General features: G+C 34.6%; 2 protein-coding genes across 2 annotated transcripts; one reads left to right on the top strand and one right to left on the bottom strand.

Moving 5' to 3' along the window:
- Positions 1-3,666: 3,666 nt before the first annotated feature.
- On the bottom strand, positions 3,667-8,068 carry LOC134235381 (uncharacterized). Its single transcript, XM_062717518.1, has 6 exons — positions 7,953-8,068; positions 7,615-7,673; positions 7,025-7,302; positions 5,028-6,171; positions 4,438-4,781; positions 3,667-4,302 (listed from the first exon to the last, which is right to left on the bottom strand). The coding sequence occupies exons 1-6, from the start codon at positions 7,988-7,990 to the stop codon at positions 4,135-4,137; spliced, it is 2,031 nt and encodes a 676-aa protein (XP_062573502.1). The 5' UTR covers positions 7,991-8,068; the 3' UTR covers positions 3,667-4,134.
- A 2,594-nt stretch (positions 8,069-10,662) lies between these two features.
- On the top strand, positions 10,663-19,506 carry LOC134235305 (insulin-like growth factor-binding protein 1). The gene is made up of 4 exons (XM_062717438.1): positions 10,663-11,385; positions 16,366-16,468; positions 17,197-17,389; positions 19,146-19,506. Exons 1-4 carry the CDS (start codon positions 11,082-11,084, stop codon positions 19,191-19,193), a joined length of 648 nt encoding a protein of 215 aa, XP_062573422.1. The 5' UTR covers positions 10,663-11,081; the 3' UTR covers positions 19,194-19,506.
- The last annotated feature ends 120 nt before the right edge of the window (positions 19,507-19,626 follow it).

The following is a 19,626-nucleotide window of genomic DNA, read 5'->3' as shown; positions in this document are numbered from 1 at the left end:
GCATTTGTTGAACCTCCAAAAAAATAATTACAGTTGCTGAACCTCCAAAAATACTGCAGTTAATCGTTGCACCTCCAATAGCAATTGTTGAACCTCCAATAGCAATTGTTGAACCTCGATTTTATAGCAGTTGTTGAAAACATGACTTTTTATAATTTTGCTAACCCTTCCAACTTAGTCATATGAACTGGGTCATAAATTCAGTTTTCCCCTTCCTCGGTAGAATAAGTTTAAAATGGGTTTTAATAAATTAGGGGACAAGATGAAACTGTTCCAAAGATTGCAGACAATGCACACCTGCTCGGCGAATGAATAGGTCAGAATACGTCGTGCGGGGTGCGTTAAAGGTGTTAGCCGCTAAGTAGATATCTATGAATGGACAGCTAACCTAGTAATGTTATTATATCTAAGTAATAACTTTTTTCAGCAAAGTAAAGGGAGGTGATATATGCTGATTTAAAACATTTAATTTGCTTAAATGCAGAAAACAACCCAACTTAATGAAAGAATTTCGTATGACGTGAAGCGGTATTCTATAAGGGTCATCTGGATTTGGTACCAAGCATAAGACAGGAGGGGACCCTTCCTACGCTAGCATATCGTTCAAAATCTACGTAGGCGCAACGTGCCCTGATTTACTCGGGAAACTTTGAAACAAGATTTTTCTGTTCAGACCCTAGCTAACAAAATCTTTCATGAAAGTCATGAATATAAATTTTAAAATATTTCAATTTGTAAAAGAATGAATAACTATGTAGAGATAAATACAAAAAAATTAACAATTTGACAATTTCCTAGTTTTCCCATCCCGATAACATGACGATTAAGTCTATTGATCCGATGTAATTCAGAAAACAATGTTTGTTTATTGATATTGGCAAATATTTACCAAAATTTAAACAAAAAAAAATCCCTAAGAGAATTTTACATTTTGTCATTTAACAAACTTCAAAGGACACAATTAATGTTGCCTTGCATTTCTACATTTGCAAATTCAAAATGGAAAAACAAAGCTAACATTCAATATTTACAGGTCTGTCAATCGTTACTTTAACTGATGCGTTGAAAATGAAAGACGATATTGGTTTTTCAAAATGTATCGGCGATAGCAGTACATTGGTAATGAGAATTTGGAACATTTATAGAGAAGTCAATAGCCCGGAGTAATGGGGTTCCCATTGTCGACATATCAATATCGCCATTATACTTTTTGTTGTTTCAAATTTATTAAAGTAAACCCTTTGTCCGTTGGTTAAAACTGGTTTTATTTACCAAAGGGGGCTTAGGACATATCTTGTTCAATAGATATCTGACACAGTATATTTATCAAAAAAACGAGACTTGCGTAATCAAGATGCGCAAGACACGGCCATGACGAGTCTCAGAGACATATAAAATAGGATCAATGATTACTTCTTTGAACCTAAAATTTCGCCATACTTAGAATACATGCGCATTATGTAAAAATTAAAACCAGTTCGGCTTTCTGGACTAAAATGTCAAGGGTTATTCTAAAATCACAAAAAGGAAAGGGCCATTACACATTATGGTCACACTTTGTGTGTATGACTGTCAGAGGATATTCATTGTAAGACTGGGTATATATTTCCTTTGGTAATAAAGTGAAATAGCCTGTCAGATTAATTATATTGCATGTAATTTGTGAACTTGCTAATCTGTCTTCATACATTTACTTGAAAAAAGATACCTTTATTTCTTGTGCAGAGAGGGGGCTTCAAGACAGATAATACTAGTATTACAAGAGTGTACATAAAAAGTGATATTATTTCAAAATTTTACCAAAACATACCTAAAAATTGCTTATAAACTAAATGTATAACAAGGCGTGTTTCAGTAAATATTTCTGTAAGGAACATAGTTTGTTAACCGTTTACTTATTTTATTCAATTTCAGTAGATATGATTTACCAACTTGTAAATGTACGCATACTGCAGAAAATTATACCGTTTTAAGTCATCATTTTGTAAGTTCTTTGGTCAATATAATGACCTTGTCAGCAAATTAAATTTATCATTGAGTCAAATGCTGACGTTTTTCATATGATAGTCCATTATTAATACACTAAATTGACAAAGGATTTTCTTTTATTGTCCATGACAGGGAGCACACAGCGGGTGTAACCGTTCAGTAGGGGATGCTCACTCCTCCATGGCACCTGATACCACCTTTGATGTTTTGGAGGTCCGTGTTTGCTCTGCTCCAATTTTGTATTGTTGTATGGAATTTTGAGATTGAATATACTGTTCGTTATCTCAATATATTTCATCAATTCATTTCTTAAAGTTTTACCACTCAACTCTGGATCTTGTGTGATTTTTTTTTAAGACTAGTAATATGGAAATCGGTTGATATCGCCCCGTATATTCGACAGGTATGACTTTTTTTAATTACCACTTTTTTTCTTTTTGCCACTTTCCATGAAGTTAAATATCGCATCAGAACTCCAAACAAATACAAAAAATGTGCAAATTATAAATCCCTATAGATATTAACTTTGGATTTACTTGCCTAATTAAACAAATATTTTAAAGAAATTTTTAAACCTGAAAAATATCAAATTGCAAAATTTGATATTATAATCAGTAGAACAGATATTTGGATTTATTAAATTTTTGGTGGAAATGCCATTTTCAATATAAAATACTCTTAAAACAAATGGTAGCATCACTGTAATATCACGTTTTACTTTGAAAGGAGGGGGCGTTGGATAGAAATTGTCGATTTCTGAGTAAACTCTCCTCTGAAGATTGGAATTCGATGCTAGATGTAAATTAATAATTACAGTTTCGCTGTACGGGTTGGCAAAAATTTATTTATTTATTTTTTTTTTGTACTCTGTAATTTATCATATAATTTAAAAGAAAAGTTCGATAATTCCTAATTAATTTTTAACCTAAATTTGTAAAAAAAACGATAAATTTTGCGAGTACTTACCGTCCTGAGGAGTTTCGGCTGCTGGTGATGTTTCTAAGAGTTGTCGTCTGCGGACTTCGGCGCGTTCCGATGCGCGCGGCCTATTGATCTGCCTACCACCGTAACCTGTCACCTTGGTTTCAAACGACAGGTAATGCTGAGCAATCAATACAGGGATTTACCTGTGCTTTATTGAAAGTTTCGTAACAATTTTGATTTTTGTAACATAGATGAAGCATTTTCACACTAAAAGAAAAAAATATTCTTCATCAACAATTTAATTTCTACTGAACTTTATTTATGGTTGATCACCAAATTCCTGTATATATATATATATATGCATGCACTGTGTAAGGAATGTAAAATTACGTCGTTTTTTCGGGGGTAAAAGAGAGAGGGGGGGGGGGGAAGAGTGACATACATGTAGAACTCTAAAAATATTTAGAGTGACATAATTATGTATTCGCGACGACTTTATTTCGAACTCTAAAAATATTTGTTTTTAATAGAAAAGGAGACTGTAAGTTCACTGTTTTAATTATATGCAAATACTGAAGTTAATCTCGTTCGGTACATCTTAGAACTTCTGAGTCGCGACCAAGGAAGAAGATGATTGAAGAAAACCTTTAAATGCAGGCGTCATCAAGAGACAATTGACTTTCTTAGTTAACAATACGCTCAGACATACTGCAATTATCTTTTCTTTAAATTTTAAAAAGATAAATGTTTAACGAGCGAGCATAGTTCTTAAACAATACCTTCCAAAGCCTTCTTTCTAAATCAATCTGGAGTTTGAACGACCGAGAGCATCAGCTGTTTTGTTTTTTATTTGCATTGTCTGCTAGATTCAGTAATTCAAATATTAACCTTTCTTAGAGATGACGACTTCTATACTGGACAATGGGGATTTAGTGATTAATGAAGTGGATTCAAAGAGGGTGGGACTTAATTACAGTCTTGTGCTAAGGAATAAAATCAATTAAATTATTTATAGCTTGTACTTGTACTAGTTTATTAAATTTACTGAGTAAAGATCAAGGTTTTATTTGAGTCACAACTTTAACTTTTCGGGTAAAAGATGTTGAATAGTGGATGGTGGGATACAAAAGTAATGCTTTTGTCAGTTATATTGATTTTTAAAATAGTTTGCTTCCAATCTGTGTTGAATTCTTTATAGTTGTTAATTCAACTTTGAATATTTTAGTGTTTATAGCTGGTTTCACACGTCAGGAGGTCTACAACCATGAGGGGTGCCGAAACCCATCTTTCTGGATATATTCGGATTGCCTTGGCCGTCACTGGTACATCAAGTTTAAACACAGACGGAGCATGCGCGTTACCCTTTTCCCGGGAACCAATTTCAAATACCTGAAGAGACCAAAAAGTTATTCACATAAACTGCTATGTTCTTTGAATTACTAAAGTTAAAATAAAGTATTATTATTGTTGTAGTATTTAAATATCTACTTGTAAAGTATGACGTAGTTGTCTAAGTTGTCTCACCCGGTGCTGGTTAAGATGATCTACGTAACCCTGCCATGGATCTGATTCTTTCCTTTTGTGATATAAAGAGAACCTTGTTATAATGCCCCATTGAGCCTGGGAGCTACTTCCGGCCACTTTCAACCCAAAAACATTTGTAATTTTCTTAAAATCAATTTCCAGGTAGTATTTCTGATTTCGGGACTTTTGATACCGCTCCGGGATTCTAAATCTGTATGGCTGAATGCCCAGTCCGTACATAGCTCGCCAGGCTTGTCTGTTGTCAGCTAGCGCGGAAAACGTGTCGTCTGGTTGGAAATTCGTGCTGCCATATCTCCAGACGGGCATTAGCCGACAGGATTCGTCTAAAACATTACCAACGATAATTTAAATCATTTAATAATTCACCACTTCTGAAATTTCTTGCATATGTGATATCATAACAAGACTTAATTGACCCTTTTTGAAACAGGGTCCTATACCCCTTCAATAGGGAAATTTTTATCGAGTAAGTGATAAAATTTTGAAAAATTGATGTTTTATTTTATATTAAGATTTACTGTTGAAAATAATCCCTGTTATAAGCTCGTAATGAAATAACATTAACTTACAAGCAGTCTTGGTGACCACATTATCTTGTTTCTCAATTTGTTTCATTGCTTCTGATTTCTGTGATGGCTGGTTTTTGGCAGGTGCGACACTCTCAGCCTCGGTCTTAACCGTGTTGTTTTTCGTCACTTCCGGTGTAGGTGTCTGCGGCTTATTGACCTTGACCTTCTTTGACCCTTTCTTTGGAGGTTTTTTGTCTATATCATGAATTTCTTTCTTCAGCTGATTTAACTTTTTAACTGTTCTGTCAATTTTCTTGGACAATCGATCGATTTTTTTGCTCTTCTTTGGGTGTGATTTCCCCTCTTTATGTTTTCCCTTAGGTTTTTGCTTTTTGGGTTGTTTTGGGGCAACTTTTTTGTGAGATTTCTTTTTATTGCTTTTCCCATGTTGTTTATCATTTTTCCGGTGTTTTCTCTCTGGCTTCTTTGTTTGTTTTGAGTTTTTGTTGTTTCCCTTTGTCTTTTTACCCTTCCGTCTTTGATTTTTGTTCTGGGTTTTATGTTTGTCCGTATCCTTACTCTTGGCATCCTTCCCTTGTTCACGTTTCAGTCTTCCATCAAAGTCATCAATTGCAAGACCATACCCATGATAGTCCACCAGCGTGCCTTGTCTGGTGTTCCGTCTTTCTTTGGTTTGTTTAACGTTTGATTTTGAGTGTTTGTCTCCAGCTTTGTGATTTCCATTCTGTTTCGTCTGTTTATTGTTCACTTTTTTAGGTTTCCTATGTTTACTTTTACTAAATTGTTTCTTGTGATTAGTCCTGTGATTTTCAGATTTATGTTTGCCAGCCTTTCCCCCTCGGTGAATTGTCTGGACCTTGTTATTATGATGCTGATGTTGATGCGCCATCTTCTGCTTCATCAGCTTCACTTTCTGCTGGAGGCGGGAAATCTTATTCTGGATCTTCTTCTTCACTTGATCCTCTAGATTTTTCTTCACGGAGTTGTGTGCAAGCTGTAGGGGCAAGATCGGGTTCTTTTCGGCTATATCGGTGTCTGCGCAGTGCTGGATTGACATCATCATATAGGGGACGCCATCCCAGAGTTCAGGAATGACGCGTAACACCAGCGTCGTCACAGGGTTAGCTAGAGTGACGCTCGTTATAGTGTCAGGGACGGCAATGTTTCCAAGGTTGGCAAAAATCTGAAAATTACGTAGACAAGTTATATTTATAACTGTTGGATGATATTTGATGTAAATGTATATATGTTGAAAATCTATCATCAAAACAAAATTGTGCATTTTCTTGAAGGAAATTAAAAAAACACTTAGAATTATCTGATAAAAAAAAAACTTCTGAAGTGAAGCTTTGCTTCATACACGGTTTGAGGTACCTGTTAATGTTTGTCCAGATTTTTAACGTTTTAGCTCCTGTATAAGAGCCTTGGAGTTCTTAACTACGTCCAGTTTTGCACAGAATTATCTGTTTACCCATGCATCCTTGAGTTGTTAACATGCTTCCAGTTTTAGACGGTTTGACTTACTTGTTAACCGGTCTTTGATTTGTAAATGTAGGTCCAGTTCTTAAACGAATTGAATTACCTGTTTATCGGTCTTAGATTTAATATACGTCCAGTTTTTAGACGATTTGAATTACCCTGTTTACTGGTCTTAGAGTTAGTGTACGCCCAGTTTTTATACGATTTTAATTACCCTGTTTACTGGTCTTAGAGTTGTTAATGTACACTGTACGACCAGTTTTTATACGATTTGACTTACCTGTTTACCGGTCTTAGAGTTGTTAATGTACGACCAGTTTTATGCGATCTGATTTACCTGTTTACCGGTCTTTGATTTGTTATTTTATCGATTTGAATTACCTGTTTACCGGTCTTTGAGTTGTTATTTTATCGATTTGAATTACCTGTTTACCGGTCTTTGATTTGTTATTTTATCGATCTGATTTACCTGTTTACCGGTCTTTGAGTTGTTATTTTATCGATTTGAATTACCTGTTTACCGGTCTTTGAGTTGTTATTATGTCGATTTGAATTACCTGTTTACCAGTCTTAGAGTTGTTAATGTACGTCCAGTTTCCGTCGCTATTCAGGTACTGGATCATATACTCCGTGATGATCCCCCGGCCATCTTCCCGCGCCTGAGATATCCGCCCCTGCTTCCCTCGCATTGTCCAGCCATAAACAGTCGTCAGATGAAGGAAAGGGATGTCGGCAAACACCCGGTTGTTTCTCTCTCGGTAGTCGATCCGTCGGCTCTGCAGCTTCCAAAAATAACGAGCCACTTGTGTTGTTATCCGCCGGATGCAATCCGATCCTATTCAAGAGAATACAGAGTATGTAGTTATCAAAATGGTTCTTCGGATGCTACAGATGTTTACAAGTTAGGCTACAATATGCTGGTGACTATTGTACAGCATAAAAAGACCAGATAATTTGAACAATGGTGCATGATTCATCATTCAGTAAACAGAATCATGGACATTAACTAAGCTAAAATTGACCTCACAAAGTTTTCATTTTAAAATGAGTTTTCCATGAAATACTGTATGCATACAGTGTAAAATTGTAATTATGTACATATACTGCATAGGCCTACATGGAAATATGGTAAGAGAGATAACCATACCTTTATTTGGCGGCTGATTTCTTCCAGCCTGGTTCCCATCCTCACCAAACACCTTACAACTGACAGCAAAAACAAGATAAACATTAGTCCTCGAAGACTTCTACCCGTAATTCATTTTATATATCAAATGAAAGTTTTTATTCTTTTGAAGAGTGCAAATTAGGTCAATACAATGTATTGAATAATTTATAAATATACATGCGTTAATTTACAGACCAGTTGATTTAGCTGCATGCCGATTTGTCAATTTTTTTTTCGGAGAGCTACAGTTCTGCAGGTACAGTTGATGCATTTTGAAATTTTTACAATTGTCATCATTCTTGCCTACTTAAACATACCAAAATCCAACAAAAAGCAAAAATTTCAAGTGGAACATTCTGTGGTCACCATCTTTATTTAGTTTGTTATGTTATGACGTCACTTTTGACATCATGTTTAAAATTTTTGGAATCCCTATCCCGACTACTTAAGTTTCTTCGATTTGGTTTCACTCCTTTAATCTAGGCCCTAAAAGGATCATAAAATGACGAATTTAGCCTTAAAATTAAGAACATTTTGATAAAATTACAAGATTTGCGGTGTTTTTTTTTTAGTTCCATTAACTTTTTTTTAAAGTGTCACCCCACCCCCTTCCCAACCAAGGCTAACTCCAACGGCTAGAAATCTTGTTCCTGTTGTTTATATTCATGAATAAGTAAATAAGTAAATTTAGTCTTAAATAATCATTGTGATTCATTCTTACTTTCCTTATATAATTTTAATGTATAAAGAGAGACAACCTCTCCAATACATTGCCAATGTATTAACATTATCTTTTTCTTTTTTTTTTCAAACTTGACTGAAAAATTTCATCTTATTAATTTGTGTTTTTTTCCCTAAAGGATGAAAATACAACTCAAAAATAGACCTCTTGCCATAGACTCTAGTCCCGTCTCTCAAACACAGTTGTAAAAGCTTTATGAGGGATATATTCGTGTTTTTAATTAAGAACCGAAAAATTACTTTATTCTGCTCATTTGATAAAAAAAAGCATTAATTAGTTATTGTATCATTTATTTTTTATGCGCCTGGATCGATAGATCCGGGGCATATATTGTTTTTGTCCTGTCTGTTCATCTGTTTGTCTGTCTGTCTGTTGTCAACTTTAACCTTCGCCATAACTGAACAGACTTCAAATTTGGTATGCATAAGCTCTTTCAAATGACACCAATTTCAATGACCTTGTGACCTTGACTGTGACCTATCTGCTAAAATAGCTTTTTCGAACTTTCGCCATAACTTCTGAACCATAGGAGATAGAGACTATTTTTGGTATGCGTACTCCCCTAATTAAGTTCTTTCAAATGACATCAAGATCAATGACCTTGTGACCATGACTGTGACCAATGTGCAAAAAATAGCTTTTTCGAACTTTGTTGCAGCCGGGCGCATCGTGTTTCAATAACACATCTTGTTTTTTATGGAAAAACGGGGACGGACACGTTTTCGGTCTTTCAGTTTCTTCTAGAGGTGTGTTCATGCACTTCCAACTTCCTAATTACAATTTTGGAGGTAAACAGCATGAAGACACAGAGTAATTGTGCCGTGACCGAAACCTAGTCATTAAATATCGCACTGAACAAGTAATGTTCAGACTCCTTACGGGAAAGTAGTCACTGAGAATTGACACTATACGGAGCATGAATTCCAAAGGGATTAAGGGATTAAAACTCTATTCCAGTCTTTAACTCGGTCATGAAAAACTAGAAGTTTTTTTTTGTTTAGACGTGCCATGACCATAAACCAAAGTCAAACATGACCAATAATAACCCCCTCATTACAAATGGGCCATGCAGACACATCGCCATTAATATTGGCCAATATTTAGTTTACTATCGATTTAAGGTACTTTATGGATATACTTTCTCAACAATAAGATCTGATGATTTTTTTCTTACTTTGCTTATCAAGGAATTTTGCATGGCAGTATACCCCTAACTAAAGATGTCTAGCTGCCCCCCCCCCCCGAAAAATTGATTCCAACAGACCTGCCATGCAGACTTGGGGATTTTCATGCATAATTTTTTTTTCATGTATTATGACTATAGTAGCAAAGGTCCAACAATTTAACCTCTGTATACAACTTTGAAGCTTTCTTCTTAGGATTAATCAAGAGTACAATACATCGCAAATGATATGAAAACTTTCAATACACTACTGAAGAATGAAATTTGTCTTCAGAAAAAAAAAGTGTTTAAGATTTTCATGTCTTCTCTGTTTCTAACCTTTTTTTTTGGGGGGGGGGGGGTGTCACAAATATATATTATTATATATATTGGAAATAAAATTATCTTATCTTATCTTATATACATACTGGAAAATTTACGAGTTAGAAGTGCTTCCACTGTACTGAAGTCAGTATCTATACAACAGTTACTACTTATCCATAAAAGACTACACCCTTATAATTAATTGTTGTTTAAGCGAATTTGACCTGGTTTGATTTAAAATAAGAGTGAGAAGAAAATAGCTTCATCGAATACTCAAATGACAGTGCATATAGTGTAAATCACTGATTTTCTGCACTTGATGTAAACAAAAACTGGATGATATTTCCGTGCTGTATTAGTCGGGTATTAACGTGTCAAACTTTGTTTTTTACCCTCCTCCACTTGGGTGTCCTGCTTTTTGTGTCAATTTTAAAAATTTACTCATCACGGAAAAACCAAATTAATCTTATATCAATTGTAAACGTGTAAGGTACAGGGGGGATAGAGAGAGAGAATTATATTTTTAAAAATTAACTTCTCTGGTGCATTTTAGTCTTAACCTCTAATGTATATTTTAAAAAAAATAACACAATTAATCAGAAAGTAACGATAGCATATATTACCCTAGCAGTAGACCTCTAATTTTTATACAGCTGACTGCATTTTGGGGAGGTTTTAAATAAGAATGTTAATTACCACGTTTTCCTTCGTTATAATATAGAAACAATTTTTCTATACTCGTGGGTAAGTATTTCAAGAGGTAGCCCTGTTTGTTCAGACTATTTATATTTAATGATGTGTGCCCAACACTCACAAACCTGGCAGAGAGACCCCAAAATATTCAATAAATCTCCTGAAGTAGCCGCGATGATTTTGTGAATCAAAATTTGTCACACTTGGAATTTATTACATCCAGAAAATGAACTGCTTAGTGAAACCATTGGTCCATCCTAGTACCGTAAACACGCCCCGTTTTAGTACATTAATGAAAAGTCCCCCGCTCAGCGTGTGGGTGGGCCTAGGTTTTTATCAATGGAAACCATTTGTTCTTTTTCGGAAAAGTAACTTCAAAGACTCTATAACCCGAACGTGCCAGTCATTTTTATCTTTGATGATGCGACTTCAGAATCATGGTCCAGACCTTTCCGCGTGACTTGGCCCCGGGCTCTAGTTAGTGTAAGTGGGTACATTCCCTCACAGGAACCACTGCGTGGAGGCATGGTGGTGCTCGGTTCGCTGTTACCCCCAGGAATTTTCATGGTGCTAGTGACTCTAGGGTCTGGACTCCAGTGCCCCGCCTGTGAACGTATACACTGTAGCCCCCGGAAACCCTCCCAGCTGACTTGTAAAGGTGGTATCAGCACGGGGATATGTGGTTGCTGCCCGACCTGTGCTAAGGTGTCGGGGGAGCGGTGTGGTGGGGATTTTAATTATCTCGGTAAATGTGATAGAGGACTTTATTGTCAAATTCAGGACCCTCAGAAATTCACGGACCGCCAACCCGAGGGAAAATGTGTTTTAGGTTAGTATATGCTTCATGTCAGTCAGTCAGTCAATCTGTCTGTCTGTTATTATTTTAAAGTTAATCTCCGTTAGCAGAAAAGGGTAGAAATTCGACACTCTCAAACTTTAAGATTTACAATTGTTTAAAATGCATAGTTTTGTGATTTGGAAAGTGCCAATCTTTTCTTCGTACAGAATTTTTCTGTATAAAAATTGATTCGCGTGTTACGAATAATGTATTACTATTATTATTTTAAATTTACAGTGTATGTGATAAACTGTTTCATAACTAAGTTATTTGTCAACTCCCCAACCCTAATTTTCTTTTTTTCCCTGATTTTTGCTAATATGAGTAGACATGTATACTTTATTACTTTTTCGTCATTAGAGTATGAAAAACGCCCAAATAAATTAAAAACAGAATATCGGGTAAATCCCGTAACTAATGTTGTTAAAGCAAATCGGACACTTACATGCAACATATAAATGCACAAGTTTACATAAACTGTATCATCTGCAATATGTAGTTACATAAAATAAAATTATTCTATTTGTAGTATTTTCAATTAAGGGGTTCAAAAATGTCAAAATCTCAAATTTGACATAAAGAGATCTTTTTATATTGCAGGTAAAATCAAAAGTTCTTTTTTATATATAGATAAATAAATATATTTGATCTTTTAAAAAAACAGTTCAGAGAACACTGAAGAAAAAAATTAGATTTGTAGAATACACAATGTACTAATATTTGATATTGAGAAGGACTAATGATTGATACGTCGTTGTTTAATGTGGGCTTGGTGTATGGGTTGGCCTTTTCTTTGTTTCTTTTCTGAAATATGTCCAATAAAACCACCCTTTAATAAAAACATCCTTATAAGTTTTGCATGCTCGAAAAATAACAAACATGGAAGACAGATTTTCACTTTTAAGCAATCTGATAGGATGTATACTGGTATTGCCTTCTATAAAATACATGTCAATCAGTGTCTAAGTATTTAGTTTCAACATAAAATTGCATGATAAAACAAGAGGCCCATGGGCCACATCGCTCACCTGAGTAACTTTGGTGTTGCTGTTCTTTAACAGATTTCCTCCTTCGTAATACCTATTGTGGCCTAGTCGTTCCACCCCCCCTTTCCCCCATGTCACAATTATAACAATTTTGAATCTACACTACCCAAGGATGCTTCCACATACGTTTCAGATTTTCTGGCCCACTACTTCTTGAGAGGAAGATTTTTTAAAGTTTTTTCCTAAAATATTTCTATGTAAAACTTTTATTCCTTATTGTGGCCCCACCCAACCCTCACGGATCATGATTTTAAAATTTAGAGTCTACACTACCCAAGGATTCTTCCACATAAGTTTCAGCTTTACTGGCCCAGTGGTTCTTGAGAAGAAGATTTTAAAAGTTTTTTCCTAACCCTATATTTCTATGTAAAACTTTGATTCCTTATTGTGGCCCCGCCCTACCCCCAGGGGTCATGATTTTAACAATATATAATCTCTACTACCCAAGGATGCTTCCACATAAGTTTCAGCTTTTCTGGCCCAGTGGTTCTTGAGAAGAAGATTTTTAAAGTTTTTGCCTATATATTTCTATGTAAAACTTTGATTCCCTATTGCGGCCCCGCCCAACCCCCGGGGGTCATGATTTTAACAATTTATAATCTACACTACCCAATGATGCTTCCATATAAGTTTCAGCTTTTCTGGCCCAGTGGTTCTTGAGAAGAAGATTTTAATGTTTTTGCCTATTTCTATGTAGAACCTTTTATTCCCTGTTGTGGCCCCGCCCTACCCCCAGGGGTCATGATTTTAACAATTTATAATCTACACTACCCAAGGATGCTTCCACATAAGTTTCAGCTTTACTGGCCCAGTGGTTCTTGAGAAGATTTTTAAAGTTTTTTCCTATATATTCCTATGTGAAACTTTGATTCCCTATTGTGGCCCTGCCCTACCCCCGGGGGTCATGATTTTAAGAATTTATAATCTCTACTATCCAAGGATGCTTCCACATAAGTGTCAGCTTTTCTGGCCCAGTGGCTCTTGAGAAGAAGGTTTTTTAATGACTCCACCCTATTTTTGTCTTTTCTTGATTATCTCCCCTTGCGAGGGGTTTTGGCCATTCATTTTAACAATTTAAACTCCCCTTTACCTATGGATGCTTTGTACCAAGTTTGGTAAAACGTGGCCCAGTGGTTCTTGAGAAGAAGTCAAAAATGTGAAAAGTTAACAGACGGACGGACGGACGATGGACAAAATGTGATCAGAAAAGCTCAATTGAGCCTTCGGCTCAGGTGAGCTAAAAATGGTTCTCTTAACGTAAAAAACACATGTTCATACGATGTCAAATAACAAGCCCAAGTCTGCACAGAAGTGTGAACTTATTTGGAGCAATCTACAATGTTAGAGAGGTGTTCGAATATAAAATACTCCAGTAAATTGTAATCAATATGAGACAAAATTGACATGTGTATGACATAGGTCAAATGTTTATTCTTTATTCGTAATCTACAATATGTATGTAAGTAATTATATATTTGTCCACAAACTAACACATATTCTTAAGGTTATCTGCTCCTCAGTCAGGAACAATAACTCTGGAAAATGATTTTTTTTTTTTGAATGTCTCAAAATAAAGCTTGACTTTAATTTTTTGTGCTGCAATTTTCATTTCATGCATCTTTAAAATATGATTCATTGTTCTTTCAAGTCTTAAAAAATGGTCTTGCAATACATGTACATATATATATTGCAATGATATCACATTCTTTTAATGCTATAATATATGTATTATATAACAACTTAACTGAAGTGAATTGTAAACAAACAAAATCATATGATAAATAAATTTAAAAAAAAAATGCAATTTTCCCCGAACGCCTAGATACCTACCGGTATAGTTTTCTATTCTAAAATATATATGTTGATCAATTATTAAGAAGAAAATATATAATTTGTGCTTTGGTCGCGTTTCCTGAATAAATTTGATTTTTCAAAAATTTCCCCTATACGTATTTAGGATTTACTAGTATATGTACATTTTTTACATGTACAATGTATTATCAATGAACTTTGGAGAAGCGATGTGAGTAAATACACACTGTGAATTCGGTGTCGTTCAAATAATTTTTATTAGCTGCTGATTTCCTGAAATTGAGCGACGGAATACCTTAAGATGATGACATAACACAGACTTTCTCCAAAAACAAAACAACGGGATCTGCTATTATAGTAATGGCATATTTTACTCTTTATCTGTTTTTGGACAATTGAATAAAAAATTCCGGAATTCCCATGACGAAAGAAGCGCGGAACGAGGCATTTATTGGTCCCAGTGGCGTCAATTGGTAGAGAGAATACCCCAAAATATCCTACAACAATATAGTTACAACTTAGTTAGTGCAGTTCTCTTATCCAGCTAAATGCCACTGCTTTTGTTTTAAGCTGTCATTGCGGTTGATTCTATGAGTGATTTTCGGATTCCTTTTATTTATTATGTCTCAGTTTCACCGATTAACACCGTTTGCAATTATCAAGTCGTTATTTGTGGAAACGGGATATCGACTATTTCCATGGTCTAATTCTCTCTCTCTCTCTTTCTCTCTCTCCATTGATGACCGAATGTTGATGTTTTTGTCCCCAAAATTGAAACAAAAATAAATGTAGGATTTAAAGCAGGATGTGTAGATCTACAAGTACTGTCACCGTATGACACACTTTCATTTAAGATGACATTGATTTAAGAGTTCCATTTGAACAACTTTATCAAAATCTTCTCTTGATGAATTTATATTCTATTGTTTAATAGTCTACATTTTTAATTTTGCCTTACACTGTATTCCCATTCTTAAACTTTAAACACATATAGTAAGCTAATTGCACACAGCCATCAAACATGGTACATCGAGAACGTTAACCTAATACATTTCAACGGCTACACACATCACAAGACAGTCTCGCTTCTCTAAGTCACTACACAAAACAGACTGAAAACTGACAAATCGTTTTTATTATACCATATTAGTGTGAAGGTTTCATGTGTTTTGTAAACAACTAAAGCATAAAATACTAATATGTAAAACTCAGCATTTAACCTGTGAAAAACGTACTAAGTATCTTTATTCTATATATTACATGCAAACCGAATACAGTAAAACTCGTTTAGTATGAACACAGATTATTGCAAATTCACGGATATAGCGAAGTAATCTTGGATCCCCAGCTATATAAATTTAATGAATTCCTTATACGGATATAACGGATTATGGATATAGCAAAGTAATATTATTGTCATTAGGAAAACTTTGTTTTCAAATAACATTTGAAATAAATAAATAATAATAAATAAATATCTGTCATTAATTAACAATTAATTTTCAATTCTCAAACAGTACATGACAGCATCGACCCAAAGAAAATGATAAGAAACACGTACATGACTGGTTTAAAGTGGTCGGAATTCAGCCCAAATAATTCTATAAAGGTTATAACATGCACCGCACGCATCAACATCAACTCTTTTTTTTTTATCTAAAAACCCGGTGTATAACTAACCTCTGTAGACTATTTAGATAGCTCCATAAACTCTGGACAAAGATCTAAATCCAGCTTACTGCTTTACTGCACTAAATGTACTTGGTTTTAGGGGCACCATTGGGTGCCCTCCAGCATCCATTTTGACAGTGTTTATGATGAGCGGATTTGGAGAGTGCAGAAAGAATCAAATGATGAAGGTGATTAATGATAACTGATATTGAATAAGTATTAGCAGGGTGATGTACGAGCTAGTGCATAACTGTGAGGGTAAACCAAAGTCACGACGTCAGGAATCTAGATACGGCCATGTTCATCTTCATTGCGTATATCCTATATGAATGATAAATATCAAATTATATAGATTTGCTATAAAAAAAAATTGACTTAATAATCACAAAAGTACCTAATTAGATTACTTTGATTGTGAAATGTCATGTTTTGTTTCTGATAGTACCATCACATATACAAGATGCTCCGAAGCCACAGCAGAAATGCCGACCCAAGTGTTCGCCCAAATTTTGCCGTGAACACCCCAGAGCAATATGCAGTGCCATGTGAGTACATTTAAGAAAGAATCATGAGGTTTTGGAAAGAGGACAGCATTTGGCAATTTTATGAACCTCTTACTTTCTGACATTATTATCGTTAAAGAGGGTTTTCTCGGTGAAAGACTTCATAGCATCACACAGATTTGACACAAGTATATTCTTCGATGTGTGAAGTATTGAGGTACAAACCTCAAGTATCATTTACAGATTCAAAAGATCCTTCTATTTATTGTTTTATCACATATTAAGGACTCTCTATACATAATACACACCAAAGCGTTTCTTATTCCATAGTATTTTATGGAGTTAAATGAATTTGTCATTGGTTTTATTAAACTAGAATAGGTGACTGAATTCTACGTAGATTTGTCAATTCAAACATAAGGCCAAGAAAAATTCACCGAACATTCCAGTAACATTCTAACTGGGCAGCACTGATTTCTGTTTATTAGCACTATATATTTTTCTCATAGAACATTTTTCTTTGGGTTAATCCTAGGCTGGTAAACTTAACATTCATACGCACAGTTTGTACGATATAATTTTCTCTAGATTTCCAAAATACATTTGTCCATTCCTGAATAGAGGGGTCATTAAATTCGTACTGAGGAAAATGAAGGAAGTAGATCTTGTATCGGAAAAAATCTTGACAAATAAATAAATTATTAAATGATTAAAGGTTCCCAAGCATGTACATGGATACCCATGGCAGGTTATTTTCTTGATGATTTTAGCAAAGTAGCGGAGCTATCACGTGACTGCCAATTTCCTTGTCAGCATACTTCCTGTCAGGCCTGTAGATTTATAGCGGAACCAAAATGTAAATCCTGTCTAAAAGACGACTTCCGCTGTCTCAAACGATACGGAAAGTGTGTCAGACGTCAGTATTGTACGAAGAGGAAGTTCCCGTGTCGAAAACAGTACAGTGTGAGTAGATTTCGATAAGCAATGACAAGAAGTTCGCCTTTACTTATTAATGATCTAGAGGAATTCCTAGTATGTGTTGTTTGTAAAAGATTCTATTTTTCCTTTTTATTTGAATTCTTACAAACAACTTTCAAGATTTACTCTAACACTTAGCAAAGTGAGATGTATGGAAAGCCAAATTAACATATATTCAGATATTTGTACCTATCTTCAAATAATTGTACCTATCTTCAATTGAATTGTACCTATCTTCAAATGAATTGTACCTATCTTTAAATCAATTGTACCTATCTTCAAATGAATTAGAGATAGGTACAATTCAATTATACCTATCTTTAATTCATTTGAAGATAGGTACAATTGATTTGAAGATAGGTACAAATGCAATGAATTGAAGATAGGTATTATTGATTTAAAGATAGGTACAATTGAATTGAAGGCAATAACAACTACTCCCTTTATCATATGTCATTTCATACGTCAAGCTGGCGCGAAAGTTTATCGGAATCTTCATCTGGCTGCAATACAAGTTAAACTTACATGATATACATGTGTATTTTTATAAGTATATGATGCTTTTTGCACATTTTGAATTAACCTTTATTTCTCCTTTCATCCTTGTTGTTGTCGCTCTGTAGGTTCTGTGCGTTTCCCTCCATACTCAATATTGTCTCCAAGGGAGTGTTCATTCTTTACCAACGACATAAAACGAATTGAACCTAGGTATAATTGAATTGTACCTATCTTCAAATCCTTTGTGGATATGTGTTAATGGAACCTATCTTCAATTCAATTGTACCTATCTTTAAATCAATTATACCTATCTTCAAATGAATTAGAGATAGGTATAATTCAATTGAACCTATCTTTAATTGAATTGAAGATAGGTGTAATTCCATTAAAGATAGGTATAATTCATATGTACCTAGGTATAATTATTTAGAGATAGGTATAATTATTTATACCTATCTTCTATTCAATTATACCTATCTTTAATTCAATTGTACCTATCTTCAATTCATTTCAAGATAGGTACAATTATTTGAAGATAGGTGCAATTATTTGAAGATAGGTACAAATATTTGAATATATGTTAATTTGGCGTTCCATAGAGATGCTGAATGATAAGTGCTTGCAATTTTGATTGGAAGTAAATGAAAATCTTATTTTTTGCATTGAAAAAAATAAAATCATCAACATTTCAGGTATCATAATTGCCAAAAGTGAATTCATGTAATCTCTATCGGATGGATTTAGAATAAAATGCCACGTTTTTACCTGTGACCAGTATTTAGATGAAAGTCGATACATACGGAAAAGAAAATCAACCCCCAATGTATTTTGTTAATAACACATTGAGTTATTTCTATCGTTCGTTTTTAGTAACTAATTAATAAATAACCTAATACTTTCGTTTTTTTAACTTGGTACTTTTCAAAACGCTTTATTCATAGAAACTTTCAAAAGCCATGAGAAAGCAATTTCTGTGTTTCACGACCAATCACAAATGGCGGGCGGGACGCTACATTGACATGATGTTTGATCTGGTCGATCCCAGGCCTTGCTATACACTGAGCTCCCAGCAAACGCAGCCCAATATAGATTCTGTGAACACAATTATATTTGTATTTAAGGTGGCATTCAACTTTAGAGTGGTTATCTCATTATGATTAAGTGTGTCATCCAGATTTTTCGAACATTTTATTTTTTAAAACTTACGTTTCTAATTTAATATCGTATTTTGGGTATTTTGCAGAAAAAACAGGATGGACGATTTCAGTGCGCTGTGCCAAGTTGTTCTTAGGGAAGGAAATGACACTGATGACGTCACGAACTCAGGCAAATTCGATTGAGAATTCTGAATGGCCTTGTTTAAGCACATGCCATTCGTATATGTTTGTGATAATTAAGTCTTGTTATTCATTTGTTGTTGTTTGTTTTATACCTTTACAAAATGGCTGAGTTACACATTATTTTTTGATGCTGGGTCTACTGCATCATGTTTCTGTTCTCCCTTTTATTATTTTTACCAAGGCGATATCAACATTGTGCGATGGCATGATACAAATACAGATTGTTATATTCATTTGTTCAAATAAATAAGTCTTATATTTGAATGTTATTGATTCAATAAAAAAACTTTCATTGGCAGATCTAGATGAAGGTTTGGTGGTCCAGGCAACCCCCCTCCCCCGAAAAAAAAAAACTTGGTTTCGTACACTTGGGAGAGGTAGATT

The sequence above is a fragment of the Saccostrea cucullata genome, unplaced genomic scaffold (genome assembly GCF_032062105.1).
Source record: "Saccostrea cucullata isolate Sc308-1 unplaced genomic scaffold, CSIRO_AGI_Scuc_v1 ctg601, whole genome shotgun sequence".
NCBI classification, from domain to species: domain Eukaryota; kingdom Metazoa; phylum Mollusca; class Bivalvia; order Ostreida; family Ostreidae; genus Saccostrea; species Saccostrea cuccullata.
The sequence above is the reverse complement of the archived record's forward strand: the minus strand, read 5'-3'. Positions and strand labels throughout refer to the sequence as shown.